General features: G+C 32.5%; 1 protein-coding gene across 1 annotated transcript; it reads right to left on the bottom strand.

The window, feature by feature from the left end:
* Nucleotides 1–10: 10 nt before the first annotated feature.
* Nucleotides 11–21133, bottom strand: Epg5 (ectopic P-granules autophagy protein 5). The gene is made up of 35 exons (XM_066403231.1): nucleotides 20945–21133; nucleotides 19753–20467; nucleotides 19110–19369; nucleotides 18770–19053; nucleotides 18156–18315; nucleotides 17374–17553; nucleotides 16208–16405; nucleotides 15748–16152; nucleotides 15027–15244; nucleotides 14603–14756; nucleotides 14105–14210; nucleotides 13576–13946; nucleotides 13340–13489; nucleotides 11613–11846; nucleotides 11397–11557; nucleotides 10662–10841; nucleotides 10233–10359; nucleotides 8576–8745; nucleotides 8378–8518; nucleotides 7759–7930; nucleotides 7077–7213; nucleotides 6837–7022; nucleotides 6229–6388; nucleotides 6022–6178; nucleotides 5207–5369; nucleotides 4652–4878; nucleotides 3501–3728; nucleotides 3253–3413; nucleotides 2156–2499; nucleotides 1933–2099; nucleotides 1616–1870; nucleotides 1353–1566; nucleotides 937–1149; nucleotides 459–672; nucleotides 11–253 (listed from the first exon to the last, which is right to left on the bottom strand). Exons 1-35 carry the CDS (start codon nucleotides 20972–20974, stop codon nucleotides 152–154), a joined length of 7344 nt encoding a protein of 2447 aa, XP_066259328.1. The 5' UTR covers nucleotides 20975–21133; the 3' UTR covers nucleotides 11–151.
* Nucleotides 21134–21563: the final 430 nt, after the last annotated feature.

Raw genomic sequence — 21563 nt, 5'->3', positions numbered from 1 at the left:
TTAAAAAAACTGTATTTTATAAATATATAATAAGTTATGGTATTTTCCCGTAGTTACTAAACCATCACAGTAATTCTTAGGTTTATTTAAAATATGGCCTGTTAAAAACATAATAAAACATAATTAATAATAAGATAATATGATCATACTATCAGCGATCGACGCTTTTTATGTAGGGACTGCTATAAAATTGCTTCAGCAATGTCATCAGGAATTCTCTGGCGTTGTGGAGAGAGTTATGGGGATCTTGAATCTACAAAAGTTGCAATCGAGTAAATAGCGTGTGAATTGTATGCATGATAACAACGGTTAAATACAGATTCAGAGTAATTATTGTTGAAAGCTTAAACACAAAAATTGGTTGGTTACGGTAGAAATGAAGCGAGAATTTTTGCGTCACTGTAACTTAGTACTGAACAATCTGTACTATGAGTTTTAAATATGTATGATTAAGTTACCTTGGTCAGTGCATACTGAGCGCAATCTTTGATTTTCCCAGTAGACTGGCCAAAGTCTAATTCAAGCAGGATCCTCGCACATTCCGGGTTTCCACCAGGAGTTCCGATCGGACTGGGAGCATTGGCTGATGTTCGTACTTTTCTCGGTAATGCCTTCATGTCGGGGAGCTGTGCGAGAACATAACCCGCCATTGCACGGCAAATAAATCTAAAACTGAAGAAAGAGTTAAAATAAAGGAGTGTTTCAATAAACCGATTCTTAGTTATGAAATTATTTGATTCAGTGTAAATTCTGTTCTCATTGTAATAGAAACGTAGAAGCCGATAACGAAGGTTGCTGATGGTACGATTCCTGCAACCTAAGGTTTGCGATTCATTCGACTAAGAATTCTGTCGCGCACTATTATCGTGCTTAACAAAATAGACAATGTTGTAGTATGTAAAAAAAAACAGCAACTGAGTTGTCGTGCATACTTACTTGAGAGTCACCTCCTCAGATTTGCTAAAGCCAATTACATTAAGAAATCCACGTGTCCATCTATTAGATCCAGAATCTTCCGATAATTGCAAAAGAATCTGAGAAAATTTATGCAGTTGCACGGCCATAATCGATTCATCTTTCTCACAATATTGAATAGATAAACTTAAGATCGTTAACCAGAGTAAAGGAAATTTCGACTCTAATGGCTCTCTAAAATAAAATATGAAATTAAAATGTAAGAGCTCTTTACGTAACCAGTTAATAAATGCACAAATTTACGTAACGAGTTTTGCGGAACCAGCAACGCAAAGTCTCACAACGTTACATAAAATGGCATTTCCTAATGAATTTCATACATAATTTTTCTTGTAACTTTAATTTTGCTGAATTACTATCTCTTAATAGACACTTACCTTAACTTGATTTTTTCATGCCAACTGAGACAAATATTAAATAAATTCTCGGTATTAATATTTCTGCGTATCTTTTGAAGCAAAATGGCGTTTAGTGTTAGGATCGCGGCCTCTTCTATTAAAGCCTGCTCGAAGTCGTTTGGCTTTGAAACACAAACATGTAAAAGTTCGCTCGCTTCTTGCCATGTTGGTTCTTCCATATTATTCTCAAGGACTAGGAAAAATTACGTTAAAATTTCAAAAATATTTTCTTAGAGACTCACTGTTCGTATTGAAATAGCTTACTAGAGCGGCTTCACATAACTTTCCTAAATGTTTACTATTATTTATTGTTGGTCCAAGAATCTTCAGCAGCGATTTTACAGCTAAGCCGTAAGTTTTAGATTCTATCCATTTGAGTGTAACTTTTAAACTGCATTCCGATATATCAGGTATGTTTATGACCGATAAAATTTCCCATACCAACATCTCAAATTCGCTGTTTGTAGTAACCACCAGATCTAAGTCGTCTAGTTGCCCTAAAATTAAGGATAAATATGTAAATTAATGACATATTTTTAATGTAATTTATAACACTTGCCATTGATAAGGGCGGAAATACCACTAGAATTTATCATGTTCCTGTTTCTGCTCACATAAACAGAAAGCAGTTTTTTGTGAGCTTTTACAAACGTGTGCCTTTTAGCGATCAAGTCTTGACTTTCTTGAGGTAAAACTTTATTGTAGCCAGAAACAAGCTTCAATAAACTGCAACATCAAGCTGTAAAAATGTTTTCACATATGTAATAAAAGGGAGAACTTACCATAAAAGTCTATAGTCCAAATCTAAGATATCATGCTTGAAAATCACCGAACTATCGCAGGACATCACGACCCAGTCCATAATATGTTGGAACCCTAAAGGTTCTAAATTACCCCAGTCAAAATTTTCTGCCTGTATTATTATCGATCTGTCTTTTTCCAGATTGTTCTTTCTTCCTTTTGGTTCTATCGACAACTTTACCAAGATATTTAAAAAGCAATAATAGACGCGGTTTTTAATCTGTTGAGGTGCATCATTGAAAGTGCTTATCCACATTGCCCAAGGAATTTCCACGAATATGTGGCCTAGGAAGGAGTGGCATTCTGGTAAGTATTGGTCAACTACCTGAAAATCATAAGTCTTCCAACCCAAAGGAACAACATACTTTTGCATTATTTTGAGAGGTTGATTATTCCCCAAATCATTGAATCAAGCATTACTTAATTCAAACGATATGATAAAACTTAAAAAAAAATATTACACTGAATTCGGGGAAGCAAGGTCTTTCAAATGAGATATCACTTGTCCTATCATTCAAATTAAAATGTTAGGGGTTGCAATTACAGCGCAAAGGGATGAAACAATTTCGAAATGACTTTTATCGCAAAAGTTATCCCATTAAAATAAAATTTACGTATCTTAGCGTTTAAAGGAAAAAACATTCCTTGGCACAAACTCGTCTGTTTCGTTTTCAATGGACCGCCCGGTATAATGAGAATGTTCTTGATCAGAAAAGGTTTGAAGTTGCACCTTATTTGATAAAGGCACACAAATTTTAAGTATTCTAATTCTTGAACAGACGTCAAGCGAACAAACGGAGGTAACAACTTTATCGTTTATTGTTGGCTCAGTCAGGGCTCCAAATATTTATTTTAAGATCAGTCTGTCGTGGATATTTTTTATTAGTTTCTTAGACAGTTTCAGAACTAAGAATAGACTGACCCAGAAAGTAAACAGGTTCAGTTAAAAAACAAACTGAACATAACATAACATTTCCTAAATTCAACTAAGGATTTTTCAAAATCATCATTTTGTTACACATGTTATGACCTTTCGCAGCTGGATAGTATACTTATATGTATGAACAGCTTTTCTTACCTTCAACATAAAATCCACGTCCATTAAAGAGGGCCAAAACTTAGTCCACGGAAACACTGCGAATGCCTTGTGAACCCGACTTAAAACATGAGTTTTGACTGCTGGATGGCCAAACGATGTGACATACCATTGAAAAAAATAACTCAGAATATTAAATGAAGCTAAAATCAAAATTACGTGTTAGACTCTAAGTAATTAAGATGTCAAAATAGAAACAATTTTCAAGAGAAAAGAAGAATTTTCTTTACCAGGTAGAGTGTCTAACAGGAAAGTCACGCATTGGCAAAAGCTTGTCAACATTATATCTGCAAGCTCGCTATCTGTCGGAATCCACGGAAGCAATATGGACCTGTCATCCGTTAACTGTTGAATCCAATTTGCCATGTCATCTTTCAAGTTGTTTGTCGAGTATGGAATTAGCCAAGGAGCGTACATATCCCTGATGTAGGGCCAAATTTTTTCACACAATTTGTCACCTAGAAAATAGCATGATGTAATGTGTGGTGTGTAGCTTGGGTAGTGTCAGGGTATCTGATAAACAGAATTATTGATTACTTCATAAATCGTAATATCATACTAGAAGACAACAATATATGATTCTGTCTTAAAAAGTGAGACTTGTGAAAACGTCATGATCATCGGATACGCAGGATTATCACAGATACCGCACTGGTTATAAACGCTACAGATGGATATACTCTATATGATATATATATATATATATATATATATATATATATATACTCAGATAGATATACTCTAATGGCAGAATAAAACGAGAAGGTAATAGAAAGGGTCAACCGGTGGCTTAGTACAAAATCATCTAAGTTCGTCCCAAAAAAAAACAGAAGGGGTAATTCTGGGAGCAAGGAGAGATCGTAAAACAGTAGTATTTACATCAGGTAACACTGATACAACTTTTAAAAAATCTATTAAATACCTTGTAGTGTTTTTCGGAGAGAACACGTTTTGCAGAGCACGCGAAACATGTAGCAGAGAAGAGCTATGTCAAAATAGGTGCATTACAAAGGCTTATGCTAAATATAGATGGACCTAGTAGTTAAAACAGAATTCTCTTGTTGCCGTACTTTAATCAGTTATGTTATATGTCGCACCTGTGTGGAACAACATAATTCTCGTGAAAAAGTACAGGTCAATGTTGTAATCTGCGACTGTGACATTGACTATGCGACGAAACCATGCGTAACTGGCCAAATTGATGGGACCAGGAAAGGAAAAAAGAATAATGGCCGAAGAAGTTGATCCCGAATCTCGACAAATTAGTGAACGGCAAATATCAAAGGACAAATTATTTTCTAACTCGGGCGTTGAGTGGACATAGTCATTTTAACTTTTTCACACAGGGGGCCTAGCCTGACAACAGAAGTGGTCAACTTACCCAAAAGTCCTTGATGAGTATTCAGCATACTAACGATTAAACCATGCCCGGCCATTTCCAAAAGAAGGGCAAAAATGTTGATGTAATTCCGGCATTTCGGGTACAACCCATAAAGTCCATAAACTAATCTGTCTTGTGTGAAAAACTGCGCTAACATGTTACATGTACCTAGCAGTTCATCATGAGAGAGCATCTTTTGATGTTGTGCGTATTCTCTTAGTTGATCCCTGTTAAGAACAAATTATTTAGGGCCTAATGTACTGTTAACTTTCAGATCGAGTTCCAGAGAAACCAAGAATCGGACCAATAGTTAGGGCCTCTTAACGTTTCTCTGCAAAATTAGCTAGCAGTTTAAATTATCAATATATAAATAATTAGGCCCGTAAGAAAGGTTTTATAAATTTGCTAATAATTGAGTTCACAATTTTTGAAAAGCATCAAAGTTCAGTTTTGACGGTGCCATTTAATAACTATGCCTAAGAGTACCAGGATTCTTTAAATTCTTTTTCATGAGTGAGAAGTTGAAAATTATGGCCTAATCACTGGAAGTTTTACCTTAGCGGTGCTTTTAAATTGACTTTTAAGGGTTTAGCCAGAGAAGTGATAATATCAATCCAAACGGTTGATGATATTTGGTTGTTTTCCGACGATTCTATACTCGTTTTCAGAAGTTTCGTGAGGATTTCACCGTAGTGTTCGGGAAACTGATGCTCAAATACTACAACAAAAATAAAGAGATTATTGTCTAGTGATATCATACAATATTATCAAGACATCACACATACAATATGAATAGGGTCACTACAAAATCGCTATGTAGGAGTAGGTGAAAAATTAGTCTCATTTTACCTAGCTGTAATTTTGACATTTATTATAAATGTTGGATTTTTCGTTAAACTTTAGAGTTCGTGGTAGGCAGCGTGAAAAAACACCATTTTTAAAAATTAAAAATTATTTTTTAATAACCATAAAAACTCCAAACTGGATAAAACAGCAGCTTTTATTTCCACGCCATTTTTCATGTAAAAATTAATATTCTAAATAATTTACCCACTTATACTCGTACAAGGAAGTTATGAAGAATATCACGTGAAGAAATTTTATATTTCGTCTCAATTGACGTTTTTTTGATTTAATAGATTAATCAATAGATCTTTTCTAGACTTTAACAGAGCCTGATAACTGTAAGAAATTTAAAAAAATGTCAAGACTTACACACGGCTACAATAAATACAGCACCGGTGCATAAAAAGACTAGTTTCCATACACATATGAGTGCAAGAATGTCAATTAAGTATTAGAATAATAGAAACAAAAATGTTTGCTATGATAGCATATATGCATATGATAACCATATGTTCGAACCTTACCTATTACTAAATGTTTTTTATACAAGGAGTGCAAGGCGAGGGCTTCAACAGGTGGATCGAAACCCAATTCCGACAGAGCATGGACAATATTTTCAATGAGCTTGGACCTTTGATTCAGATTCGGATTTTTGATGCTTAACCAGTTTTCGATATCGAACTGAAATAAAATACGTTTACACCTATATTAGTAATCTATAAAATACGTACTTTAGATATAAGGGCAAATAAAACGTCGTATTTCGAAGGTACATTCTTAATAATCGTGGTATACATGAACAACATATTCGAATTCCCACAATCTCTAGGCAGAAAATATGGTGCCAGATAAGCTCCCAGTTTTGGTTCCTTCAGGATTAACTCAAGCAGTCTAAAATTATAAAAAATCAGAAATAAACTATTTAAGACAGATCGCCGTATAGTTATCTAAATACAATTCTCAAAGTACAGGGTCATTCAGTAAGATCTGAACACTCTATTTTTTATGCTTTCTAGTACTTACTGATATAAAAGAAAATAGCCGCGTTAAGAAATTTCAAATTTTATTATGGAACACTTTGTATATTATTTTTACATTATCACGTCATAACCATTCTTGCTCTTCCAAAGGGTGTAAGAGGAAAATGCTTGTGATTGATTTGAAGATGATTCTGATCTTCGCATTTGAAAAATGCACATCAAAAATGTTATTTGAGGTCTAATACTGACTTTGTGACCGCCCTTAAAACTTTTCTGACTATTTTTAGAAATATTTATGAGTTTTCTATTCTAATTAGAAATCTTTTCCAAAATATTGATATAATAATTCATGCGCTCACCTAGGCATCTCATTTTCGACCCCGCATATGTGGGATTGTCCCAACTTTTCTATACAACTTGTAAACAAGGTTTTTGCTGGTAAATACATAAGGACTTCGTCCTGGAAATAAGATAATATGTGATAAAATAATTCAATGCCCAGTTCTGTGGTCTCTGGGTTAGTCCTTAGGCGGTCTTGCAGAATTCTAAAATCAGTATTTAATAAAAACACTAAACCTTACATATAAAAATAATCATACCGAACGCATTGTTGGATAGAAACAGAGGCTGTATATAAAGATTCAGCAGGTGTTTGTAATGATCGTTCAACTAAAGATTCGTAAGATTGTCTGTTAACTTGAATTGCGTGATCGATCCTTTCATTCCTTTTAGCTTCCTGCAAAAGCATTTAATCGTATTTTTGCAGTATTCGTTTCTTAAATGCGGGGGATTAATATTTTTATGTTGCCTCTTCCTAACAGCTTTACGTAGAAAGAACTTTAAATACTAAAGTTGTGTAATTTGATTTCTATTATCTCCTGAGCCCTTACTTTTTTAACTGAATATCTTATACATTTCTTTCTAAAATAAAAGATTTCTAATTTCAAAAATATACATTGCATCCAAGATCCGTTTATTTTCTCTATTGGGGTTTCAGAAACTATAATTGCCCGGAAGAAGGTTAAATTGCTATGCTTTTAGACAATCTTGTATTCTTTAAGTTCGGATAGGTGAAGAACAACACCATTTTTCTTTTATTACGCATGCATCGAAGATTATAGCAGACTGCAGGGTGCGTAAAACAGTTACCAGGAAAATAATATTAAAAATTTCATTTCAATTTATAACAATTTTTGACGCGTAAAATTTTCCGGTAAAGTTGCTAGAGGCCAGGAGGGTGTCAAAATAAAAATAGAAAGTTTTGAGAAACTTAATAGGTACCTGAAACTCTAAAGTTATAATTGCCGGACCACAGCAAAGCACTGTCTGATTTTTTCCTTTACAGGGAATGTGCTTCTTTACTCTTTTCATAACAGAAGTGAATAATTGGGGAATTAATTCTTTGTAGGTGGAGTCTAGCCCTTTATTATTCGACACGTTCTGATTGTGAGCACTGCAGGAAATAATAAGTTAAAACAAAACTAAGAAATACATTGCTAAAATCTTAACCACATATTGCTTTTATGCTTATTTTGATCTGCTTTTCAGTGATGTCCTGTTAACAGTCAGTAAACCGATAGTTGGCAAAAGACGGAAATTCAAGAGCTGTAGTCAATAGAAGTAGTTAATAAGATCATTAACACCTTGGAAACCGAGTTGAGATCAAAAGCTGCGGCACCCAAAACCAAATTCTTAGTGGCAACAGGAGACAGAAAAATAAAGAACATTTAGAGATGCATACAAGGTATAAAAATATGTTCCAATTCCGCATAAAATACCTGGTAGTGCACCTCGATAAGAATTTGAATATAACTAGACAGCATCTCTGAAAGCAGATCAAAATATAAAAAAAACATGTGATATAATGAGCAAACAGTTGCTCATTGAAATGCCAACTTACTGAGCGAACTCAATCAATGTATCAAAACTCGGCTTTAAACTTTTGAACATCTCGTCTTTTCCTGACAAATTGGCTTGAGGGATTTCCACTCGTAATTGCTCAATAACGGGCGGAGTCTGAATGGCATCATATGATGCCAATCTAGAAAATAGCAAATAGTAAAAAATAAATACAGACACGTTAGAATATACAAACAACCTTCTGAGAATCCTCTCGACAGGATCAGAGCTTTCAACTCTGTTTCCTGGATTTGGTAAAGGTTGGTTGATGTTTGATTTCTCTCGAAAGTTTGCCACTCTCCAATGCCTTATTGATATTGCCTGATCTCTCATTATTTGGTCGCGATTTACATAGTTATACCAAGGAGTCTACAATATCTAACTTTTATAACATACTGCTGAATAACGACAGATTTTCAATTATAATTTTAATCAATAAGTATGCTTTTCAGAGCGGTTCATATTATACAGGGGACTTCACTGTTTTAACTTATTTAAAGCTTATTTTGATCAATTTGGACGATTTATGTACAATATTTCGCATTGATCTTATGGTTTGAGAGCTAAATCATTGTTTTCCACCGTTTTATCTCATTTAAATACAATTTTCCGTTTTTATTATTATATGAACCCCACTTTGATAGAATTGGTCAAATTAGACGAATTTCGCATTCTTTTTACGATTTCTGAAAAATCACCGACCTTTGTTATTTTTTTATACTAAAATTAGACATACTGTATATTGTTTTGTTTCGCGTATTGTTTTTGTAGTAATACCGATGAACTGTGCGCTCGCAAAAAAGGCTGAAAAGTTTTTTGAATGTTTATACGCCATTGCATCGCCGTTATCGTTAAACCTATGCAACTTTAACCTACAGCAGCTTTGTAAAAAGCAGAATGTAGAGTTTTTTTGTCCCAATATCCCTCAACGTGTTGTACCGATATTCAGCTATTGACTAAAGCATCTAAGATCGGTTAAAAATTAATTCTTCTACTTTCCAAAATGTTATAGCTGACTTCATAGGTAAGTTTTTTCCATGAATACCATTTTTTCTAAATATTTTAAAAGCTCTACTCTTTTTGGTTACCTTCCGTTAAAAAAGTTTTTTATCTAGTACTGTATCCTATCGGTCTTAGTGGATTTTAAGTAAAACAGTTATTCATTATGAGTTACTATGAGACAGTTCAGTTACTATGAACAGTTATTATGAGAGTAGTTTTGCTTTCAGGCAAAAACGAGAGATATAAAAATATTTATCAGAGACTCAAGGTATTGTTGTACAACTGACGATGCCGTTCAAAGGTCTGCAAATAGATTATCTCCAAAATATATACATTTGATAAGTTTAATATGTTGGGGTACCTAATTATATCTAATTCACTACTAACACGAGTATAAGTGATTTTGGCAACTTTACATTTTTTCTTTTATGTTATTAAATCTTTTTATAGATATTTTAAATAAGATATTTACACTAGAGTTACTTTTTTGGACTCTGCTGTCAATTCTAAGTGTATTTTATGATGAACATCCTATATATCCCATGCAACAATAAAAAAGCATATTCGTATGCAGTTCACATTCGTAAGATATTCAGAAAGGTGTATCCGGGTAAGCATGTTCTATATATGTTAATACACGTTGCTCAGCAATGCTTGAGAAATGAAAATAACAATAAGGAAATCGAAGACTTCTTAAGTCAATGACAATATATTTTGACAGTCGTTGAAAATAGTAGATATTTATTATTTTTATGACACTCTGAAAATCTATCGTTATCTTCTAGGGTTTTCGTATTTCTAAAAATGTTGTGTAGGTATCACTTACTGACAAATAAGATAAAAGGGAATATTACCTGGTTGTTCTCATGAATTATTAGTGACAATAGCTGGGGCTCATACTGAGAGGGTAGACTTTGAAGCAGAAGATTACCACTTTGCAATCTCGGCTCCTCTAACCACAATAGGAACGCTCGAAACACACTAAAAGTACATAATTATACACTACCTTGCCTAGAGTTAGAACGGTTAATACTCTGGTTGGTCAAATTTGGAATGTTTTGACAAGAAATTCCTATACATGGCTGCCGTTGGTTGAGATCAGTATGTCGATTATTTGAAGAGTTACAAAAAAAATTTGGGATCTTTTGTCCTTTTCAAAAAACATATTTCATTTATTTCCCTATCTTGATGATTGAATTATAAAACCGCAGGTCATTGAGTATTACAATTTTCTCTATCTTATTTTACCACATTTCGCAAAGATAAAAATAAGACTTAATTACCTATAAAGCAACTTCTCATGTTCTATATGTCTAGCCTCATTATCTGCTTCACCAGAAGTCTCGACTTCACTTCGGTAATGGTCAATAGATTCTTGGAGCCTTCTTTTCAATTTCTTCAAAAATGAGAAGTTAACAATGCCCTCGAAGAATTTTTCACCTACACAGATTTGACCTGTCGAACTACAATAATCGATTCATACAACTTATTTTCAAGTTCCTAATTTTAATTAAACCGAGGGTTAACTACGAATGGGTAGTCATAACAAATTATTCACTTTTGAGAAATAATATTTTTACTATATCTTGCGTTGAATGTGAGAATTGGTATACTTATTCCTCAATATCACATCTCTTTAACCTGCCAAATGAAAAAATACCCAAAATATAGTTAGATTAAACATATAGAAAATAAACTTAAACAACGATAACACTGTGTTTAAAACAATGTTTTCTTTACATAAAGGACTGTTATAAAAACGAGCAAAAATAGAAGCTTCCTAAAATAGTTTCGGCTACATAACCATCCTGATTCTTTAAAAATTACTTCACCCACGTAGTAAGTGCTACTTTCCGTTCACAAATACATGCGATAAGGCTACTTTACCATACCTTCGTAGAAAAACAATATTTTATTCAATTATAAACCATTACATACAGAATACAAAGAAGAATTTTGATAAATTACAATTGACAACCCATTATGTTTTACCCTCACCATCTATCTTTAAATCATACCTTAACTGTGGCAATCTGAACAAATAGAGAATAAAAAACCGTTGCCAAAACAAAGGCAGCAACGGGTGTTCCATGTCCGTGTCCATAGCTTGTTGAGCATATCTGTAGATACACAAATAGCTTGAGGTGAAGATTGGTAATTTTAAATTCGATGCAACGTTCTATAAAACATGTTGGTATAGGTGATGTAAGAAGGAGACTTTATGTTAAACAAACCTTTATCGCATTATCGACGCTAATTTTGCCTTTTTGCTCAGAAAGACTTTTCAAAACCTCAGTCCAAAGGCCGGTTTTGACTTCTTTTTCTTGATGCTCGATTTCAAAAAATACATAGGCCAGCCAAGGATATTGTGCCAATGAACCGGACAGTAACCCATAGCTAGATTTGGTACTTGCAGAAGACCACTTCAACTTGCTAATGATAGAGCTGGACTCTTGTGGTGTGCTGTTCTAAAAATTTTGATTGGTGAAAGATCAGCTCAGACGTAATATCCAAATTCACACTTCAACACCATAGATGGAGACAGCCATATTTCAAATATAAAGGATGTCCCTGAAATGTACCTGAAAAACCTTTGACCAAAAATAAGACGTTCAGGGCAAACTTACCTATATCTAATGTTGAGTCGTTTTGTCGCTACAGGACATCAAAGTTTATTAATATTATTTTTTAGAAATAACTGCTAAACGCTTTTATTTCTTTTCACTAATTTTGAAACTAAAAGTTAGTACATAAATTGACGTGTTTTCACCTAATCGGGATTTTTTTTTAGTACAGTGAAATATTAAAAATGGCACATAGTTCGTAAATAAAAGTTTGTATTTTTGTTACCTCCTGTATGAGTGACTTTAATTTTTTCTCTGCCATTAGCTGACTTTATTTTAAAACTTTTTATTATTTTTTTATTTATTTATTTTCTTGTATATTTTTTTACAGATATACAGTTTCTATATAAAAAAATTACGATACTTTGTAATTCATCAATGTTGTGAAGGCAATGTTAAAAAAAAACCTATGTGATATCCAAAGTACAGATTAATTTTTTGAAGCGACTTTATTTATATATTCCCGAAAACGGGCAACAATTTGAAAAATTGTTATTCGCATTAAACTAAGTTGGTAGATATTTAGAATTGAAACTTATTTCATGTCTTCATCCCGACTAAACAATGATGAATGGCAAGGTATCGTATATAATTTTTTTGTAGAGAAACTGTATATTTGACGAAAATTTTATAAAAGATAAAAAAGTTTTAAAAGAAATTCAGCTTATGACAAAGAAAAAAATTAAAGTTATTCATACAGAAGGTAACAAAAATATAAACTTTTTTTACGAACTATATGCTACTTTCAATATTTCCATGCATTATAAAAAGATTCCGCTTACGTCAAAACATGTCAATTGATGTAATAATTCTTAGTTCTAAAATTAGTGATAATCAATAAAAGCGTTTAGCAATTATTTCGAAATAAACGATATTAATGAGAACGTTGACACCTTGTAGCAGTAAAACGAAGAAACATTAAATATAAATAAGTTTGCTTAAAACGCTTTATTTTTGGATCAGAAGTTTTTGGTTAAACGTTGTACAGTCATTTCCGAGACACCCTGTGTACTAAAAATATTGGTAAAGAACGGTAGAATTCAACCATGAAATAAAATACTGTATCACAATTTTTAAAATAGTAAGCTACGGAGCCTCAAACTTAAGCAAAGTTTTCTACAACGCGAATTTAAAACAACTAATTGTAGATCGCTGGAAAATTGATACGAGAAATTGTTAGGAAACATTTTCAATTGCTTCAATTCTTTTCCTCTTCAATGTCAGAATATCTTTTTATTTCTTCGATTCTTAAAGTTCATTTTCCTATCAATTCTTATTTATAGTAATCAAATTTGGCAACCCCAAAGGGTCTATAAGATAAGATAACATTTAATTACCAGACAAATATCTCTGAAATTTTCATGAACAACTTGCAAGGCATCTGGATACGGAAAAGCCGTACGAATTATAACATCCAACAGATATAAAATGGCTTTATCATTATTCCAGTTTGGAATGGAAATTAAGGAATTCATCCATAACCTAACCTAAAACAGAAAAAAATGTTTTACATTCACCTAAATAATAAGAACATTTTTTTCTAAAATTAACAATGAAGTCAATTTGAACTTACCAAAAGTCTAGGACTGTGAAAATCATAAAAAGAATAATTAACAATCTGCGTCTCAATCATATTTCCAAATTGCTGCAGAACTGTATTTTGGGTTACTATAAAACTCTTGGCATACGAAATATATCCTCTGTCAGCATTTATCAAATTCATTAATATTTCTTGGAATTTGCTGCTATTGATTAGGCATTCTTGGCAGGAAATAAATACAGGGACAATCTGATACAGAGCGAACAACACCACTTCATGTTTTTGGTGAGACTGTATAGCGCAAAGTTGATTTAATCCATGGCTACATATCAGAGGAACCAAGTGACCCCACGTGGTCATCAAAACTGCCACGAAAGAAGACAGAGGGTGATTCTCACGAATACCTATAAACATTCATAATTACATCCGAAGTGCATTCGTACAGAACTTTTATGTTTATGTTCTACAATGTTGAGATGTGACATCAGAATATAATAACAATATATGCAACTTTTGTATAATTTTTTTTCATATTACCGGTAAAGTTGTAAGGGGAATTTACCTTTCATTAATATTTCACATCTTTCCGGCTCCTGGATGCGCCCTAATTCTTGGAAGTGACGGTCACTTATGTGGAGCTTTAGACGTAAGATAGTCTGCCATCCCCACTGTAATAAATATCTTATTAACCCTTCCTTACTGTCTCGCACTACACTTTATATCGTATAATATAAGTCTAACTTAAAACACCTATTCATATTGCACCTAACCTCAAAAAATATTTAAAATTCAGCTTTAAATTTATGTATTAACTTGAAGCCAGAGCTGCTTTTTGTGATTCCAGGTTCTAAATAAATTTTGAAGTTCTTCTTCCATCAATACCTTTCTAAATTTAACAATACGTAAGGTTCATACACGTACATTCTTTGCTTTGTAATGGAGTGCGAAGAAATGTTTGTTTTTAGCGGTCTGCAAGAACATTACCATTCCAACACAAGTGAAATTAATTTCTGACTCTTTAACATATAAAGCGGACAAATAGATGCTTTTATTTATTTACCTGCAAATAAGAAGGCTCCTGATCAACAGCGTTTAAAACCAGTACAGCAGTTTCGCAATGCTTCTCGTATAGAATATTATCCCAGTTAAGTCTTGACAAAATCATCCTAGATAACTTGGATTGGTCACTGTTTACAGAATGATTCATCAACAACCTAAATATCGATATATATGTTTAGTGGTCCTCTGGATATTTAGTTCAATACAAAGGCAATTTTTAAATTGAGAAAGGAACAAATAGAATGAAGAATGAAGTTTAAGCTCTATATTTTTAAGTTGTACTACTGATAAAATTTTAACTTAAAATATACAACTGGGTCTTCAAACAAATAACTGATTGAACTACTGTTTTTTTTTCTAGCAAATGGGAGAATTTATCCACCATACACCAAAATATTAAATTAAAATAAAGTTAGAATACTTACCTCCCAATTAAATGAAAATCTTCGTCTAACACTTTCCAAATTGTCAACGGAATCTCCTCGTATAGATACAAAGCCCGATGGCCTATTTTATCCATGTTATCATAAACTGTTTTTAAGATGGTCGACAGGAGATATGGATATTTTGAAGTCAAATGTGCCAGCAAAATTCTAGCAGATTTTGAGCAAGTTTCTTGCGTCGTTTGTGAAATAAATCCGATCTGAAAAGTATAGATAGAAATAAATTTGAACAAAAAAAAAAGAAAATAGTTCTTTGTAAAACACTGTTTTTGAATGTATTGAAAAAAAAACGTTTTTTGACAGATCTTGAGTTTTTTAGTATTACATAAATAAGGCAATTTAGCAATTTTTAACCTACCCTTGTAACTCTAACAATTTTGGAGATAACAATACTAAACTATGGCAATTGATATGGAACGGTTCTTTAAAAAATAACTATTTTTTTACTTTTCACTGACGTTGCGATTTTCTTTTTTGTTTTATTCAATAAAATTTTCAGGCTTCTTTTGTATTTAAATTTTCCCAATTCCTAGAACGTAAACTCGCAAGAAACTGTTGAAATATAGAGTATCACCCGGACATGTATCGGAAACGCTTAATCGTAAAATTGTGGTAAAAATTATATACTGAACTTTAATGAGAGTACATAATAAGTGCAATGTTAAATGCGACGTGTGCCTTATAATTTATTTTTACTACCTACCTGTAAAATATCCAATGTGCAAAAGTAAATAAAATCCAAGTCAGACTCATCTCTTGCTAAAGCCATATTGGCAAAAGTATTCAGTAAATAGTAAATTTCAGCATCGCCTAAGTCCAGCAATTTCTCTTCAAATTGCTCGATTAACTCTCTTTCAGACACTAATTCTTTGAAATTCTGATTCAACGTAAAATTAACTATGTCTTCAGCTTTGTTATCTGGCATATGCAAAAAGTAGTGTATTTTCCATAATGTGGAGAGAGTCACCATATTGTAAGGCACAACAGCTAAAAATTGCCACGCCCACTGTTTCTGGGAAGTATATAAATAATATATTGCTCGCAAAAAGAACGCGTCATATTCCGTTTGAAGCCTTTGAACCATTGCCCTATCTTGTACATTTCCATTCTGAAATTGAACTCATAGGACACTCGAAAATAAAAATGACATGTCAAACATATACCATAATGAAAATTTCCCATTGATCAGTGGCATATTGGACGACATGTCGTATAAGGCGACTTAATCTCTTTGAGAGTTGATTATACTTGGGAAGGCAATATGTTTCGAGTCCTTGTCTTAATAGTCTCAGTAATACAGAAGAGAAGGCAAAATATCGCAAAATATGCTGCTCCGTTATAACATTTGCGTCTAAATAATCCTAAAAAAATAGGTGGTATGAAATCGTGTAAGAACAACAGTGTTAATTTCTTTTTGTAGGAAAAATTCAAATCTTCGTTTTTATGACCATGTAGAAAGTTTGACTTTCTGTTCAATTTTTCTATCTGATAGGAAACGTTTTACCAGTCAAGTCCGAAAAGTTGACCTATGGAATCAGCAAAACCATTTTCCAATCAATCTGTCTGCACAATAATATTGCAATACTTACAACTATGTCAATGTTTTCATCATGTTTTTCTACGACATTATTAGAGACTAAAAATTAAACGCAATATCTCAAATTGAGTTACTTGCTCCCAATAACTTGTTTTTTTCACTGTAAACCATTTTAAAAGAAAATTCTGCTATTTGGAAAAAGTTGGTAATATTTGTAACCAAAATTTACTCTCTAAGGTAGAAAGTATCATTTAATTTCCTTCAAAAATGAATACACAAGAATATTGTTCATGCACCTAGCTCCTTTTCTTTTTGTGATATAAACTGTTAATACTCGTTTCCTTGATTTACATATGTATCTTTCAAACGTTGAATTAAGCTCTCGAACGAGAGGATTAAACTTATACACTTCATTTTTTACATAGTCAATGGCCAATAAATTGCGATTATGCTCGTTAAACATTACGCAGTTATTGAAATGCGTTTGATCTGCCCAAATAGCACTCCTGCTGAAATTATATATTTTTTGACATTGGTTTCAAACTATTTCTCTTAATCTCTGAACAATAGGTAGCTTACATGAACAATATTTATTTTCTTTGAGAGCTATTTTAAATGTAGTTCGTGATATAGCTAATTCGATTGTGATAAATCTGGTCAATGTTCTTAGATTGGCATTAAAATATTATCTAATTCTATTATTACGAATCCGATTGTCCTGAATAACGTTTGGGGCATGGTTTTTCAAACCATCCGTAATTTCTACTTATATTATAAAATGGTCTTACTCACCTTACCATCGGATCTTTCTACATATAAAATAGCTCTAAACATGTCCCGCAATGGCAATTGATTTATTATGGCCACTAAATCATTTTCTCGCAGCGAGGTGCTCGGTTCTTCATCCTCCTCTCCATCCGAATCTATCACAACCCAACTGGTTTCAGACGAAACGTTCTGAGTGTGGGCGATCTATCAAAATTACGTCTAATTATACATTGCAAAGAGATTACAACTTTTTTAAACTGAATATAAAATTGATCTGCTGTTACCAGACATAAAATATGCATTAGACACAAAATATTCTATCATTTTTCAGAAAACGGAGGGGTTTTATTTGTTCTCTTCTTGTAGATCTTTTTTGAGTCACCTTTAAGTTTGTAATTTTTAGCAGTAAATGCATGAATAGGTACAATGAATATTTTGCGGGGAATCAAAATATTCAACAATAAAAAAGTCGTACCGTTCAAAACGTTGAAGTTGATATCCAGCTATCATTTGTAATTGTTTTACTCTGTCGTTTATGTCAAAATGTGACATTTCTACATTAGTGATACTATTCCAAAGGTCACCCTATATTAAATTTCAATTTTCTATGTTATGAGGTTCAAAAAATAAACAGGGAGTGATTTTATTTACAAGCGTATTGTATATTTCCTTTTCAAATTATTCATTATCAAATTTGAGGTAAAAATTAGCACTACCTGTTAATTTGGTCATCAGTTTATTTCACAACTGGTGTAATGACAATATGTAAACTTACATCCACATAGGTAAGAAAATTCAGTACTTACATCTTTTAAAAATTCGGATCTTCCTTTTACAGGACTTAAAATCACACACAACGTAGTTAAGAGATGATTTATTTCGTAGTTTGCGAATGGCTGGGTTACTGGCAAACATAATGGCACTTGAACGAATTGGGACGCCCAAGAACTTACTCGGGCTGGGCATCTTTAAGATAAGATATCAATATTTGTAAAAGTCTATCATTGTACCGGGTAACGACAAATAGAAAATGAATTAAAAAAGCGCTCTTTTGTGCTAATTCATTTAATATTGAAACTTATAATTTGTAGACGATTTATACAGGGTATTATTGACAACTAACTTTGAGGGCATAATTCTTTCAACATACATATAGTGAAAAATATCTAATTAACAGAAGACTCCCAAATGTCTGATTTTTATAATACAAAGTGTCAAAATTTATTTATTTTAATTTTTTTATTCTTATTTTAGTTACTAAAAAACTTAAAACAAATTGATTTCTGTTATTGCAATATTCTATAACTGCACAAAATTCCCCAACCAAATATGAATCTATTACACTATTCTAAATTATTTCAGGAAAACACAATATAAGGTGAGCTTTCTTCTTTCCTCAGTACTAACACTCAGTACTTACCTCAGAATATGATGCAAAAGGAACAGATGATCTTGAAAATTTGCAAGTCTAATTAAAACAGCCACTAACTGACTTAACCAATCCCTAGTGTCTTTGAGAAAGATCGGCTCCTTTATCAGTTTCCTTTGAAACGCAAATAAAATGGACACGGAAAGCCTCAATTCATTTAAATACATCTGAATGTGGCTCAATTCGTGCCCTGTTAGTAAGGAAACTGGAGATTTAACATTCAATTTAGTGGCATTCAGTATGTTTTCTATTAATTGCACTATATATGAACGAATCTACAATATTTGAACACGATAGATGTGTAATATAAAATATTCATAAAAAAACCCACCTGCAACCTCAAATCTTCGGCACGGAAAGAATAGAGAACATGCTTCTCGTAAATTAATTTTTGCATTTTGCTTAACACCATGACTAGACTTTGAAACCCCGACCTGTCAAATACACTTCTGTGGTATTCTTGGCTGGCTTGAACAACTTTACCATCTTGACAAGTCGCCCTTCCCATCACACATGCCACATCAGTAGTCCATAGCATAGTTTGTAAATTACGGTATTCATCTCTAAGTTGTGCTAGTTCTATGTTGTTTCCTGAGAAATAAAATTTTAAGTTTAGCTTTTATATTCCTATATATAGAAGCAAAGTTTCATTTACATTAATGGTATCAGTGCCAATGTATAAATTAAATTTAGAACTTTACTATAAAATGAAAGAGTAATTTGAATCTTATTTAGCATGCTGTTGTCTAAGGATAATGTTATCAAATATTTTAATACATAAGACTTCAATGTGGAATATTGCAATATAGGATTTGGACTCCCTTGTAAGACAATATAAGCATGTACTGCACTGAATGTGTTTTGCTTTTAAAAAAATCAATTTAGTCTTTTTAGAGAAATTTTGTTATAATATAGACATGAAATTTTACTTGTAATATTTCAATTGTTCTTTAATTTATATTGATAACACTTACCTGTTATTTTCTCCCTTACACTCAAATAATTGACTAACAGCTCATATAAGTAAGCCTTCTTCAGCTGTTGACTTTTCAACTCTGTATGAATAAAAGTGTTTGTAAATTCTTCTAAAATGCTAAATTCAGTGTTGAAGTACAGAGCATTAAGCTGGTCTTCAGTATATGGTCGTATTTCAGAACAATCACTGAGTTTATCATTATTTTCAGCCATAGATTTCACTGTCTGGCCTTTGGCTACATGTGCTGGTTTGGTAGGTATACTTTCCAAAGTATCAAGGAGCTGCTTGTTTAACTCAAGATATTTTTCAAATTCATTATGTTCATGTACTTTAATAGGAATGGATCGAGGAAGGCTAGTTGGTGTTTCTTTGGTATTTATCAAGATATTACCCTTTATATTTGGATTTGAAATTGTCTGGGCTAAGTCATCAGGTGCACAGACAGAAAGATTTGTTTGTTCCTTCATTTCCTCTGCTATGCTTGCAATTTGTGAAGTGCAATGCTGTTTCTGGGATTCTTCTGATTGGTTAGTCTTAGCAGAGCTATGAGAGTCAGCAGATGGGTTATATTGAGGCAAATCACTTTTCACCTTTGAAGAACTGCTCTGTTCTTTACTTGTGTCTATGTTATATACTTCAACATCTTCTGATTCTGTGGAATGGTCAACAGGTTCTCTCGCTTCATTGGCCTTTGCAGCTCTCTTCTTATGCTTCTGCAAGCAAATTTTGTCGTAACATTGTTAAACATAAATTTGTAATGTTGATTTAATTGAAAACATCATTGGTCTAATAACATCTCAAGTTAAAAATAACTGAAAGAAAAACATTTGTAATATGGAACTTAGCATTTTGTAAATGGCATATTGATGTCATCTTTACTGCTAGATTCAGAAGATGGTGACTGATTTATCACTGAAATGTTATCACAGGTGTTTGTTGAGGCCCTTAATAAAGAGTAATAATTGCTCTGAAATCGTTTTAATTCAGAATATTGTGCAATTCCACCCCTAATGGTGTGTCAGGTCCAAAAAATAAAAGAAAGGGTGAACAATCTATCTCAAACATATAAAACATATTTACTAGTTATCAAGATAAGGGTATATTGGCCTTATGCCATTACTGTGTTAGTAAATATTGTTATTATTTATACTTTACACCACAATAAAAAGTATGTCTAAACTATTACTTACTTTCTGAGGCTTCTCAACTGTTGTCTCCATTGGGTCCTGTATTGATCCTGACACCTTATCTTATTTACATTTTATATTTTATTTCTTTGTTTATTACCTGATATTGCTATGGTTCGACTCACTTTGAGACTTCAGAAGTAACTAACTAACCTTTACTGAATCCACGGAATCTCTATGTCCCTCTATTTTGGATGGAAGCCAGAAGCAAAAAATCTATTTACTTTCTTATCTCTTTCTTTATTTTTTGCGTTTATTTTTAACAATGGTTATCACCACTTTTACCATGTCACAAACCACAAAAAAATTAAAATTTGCAAAAATTGAAGTTGTCAAAAATTGACAACTAATGGTGTGTTGTGAGTCATTAAATAGTTTATAGATGGCGCCACAAATAACTGTCAATAATACAACAAAAACAATTTTATTGCCTAAAAAACATCATATAAGGTATTGATATTCATAGTAAAAAATTTATCAAACAAAAGCAAACATAAAATGTCTGTTTAACCAAAAATACTCATAAATTTTCTATTATGCCATCTAGGTGTGAATAAATAAAACTAAAAAATTAGCCAATGAAAAAATCTGCCTGCGTTTACAACACTATTTTATAACATAT

Source organism: Euwallacea similis, chromosome 28, assembly GCF_039881205.1.
Source record: "Euwallacea similis isolate ESF13 chromosome 28, ESF131.1, whole genome shotgun sequence".
Taxonomy (NCBI): Eukaryota; Metazoa; Arthropoda; class Insecta; order Coleoptera; family Curculionidae; genus Euwallacea; species Euwallacea similis.
The sequence above is the reverse complement of the archived record's forward strand: the minus strand, read 5'-3'. Positions and strand labels throughout refer to the sequence as shown.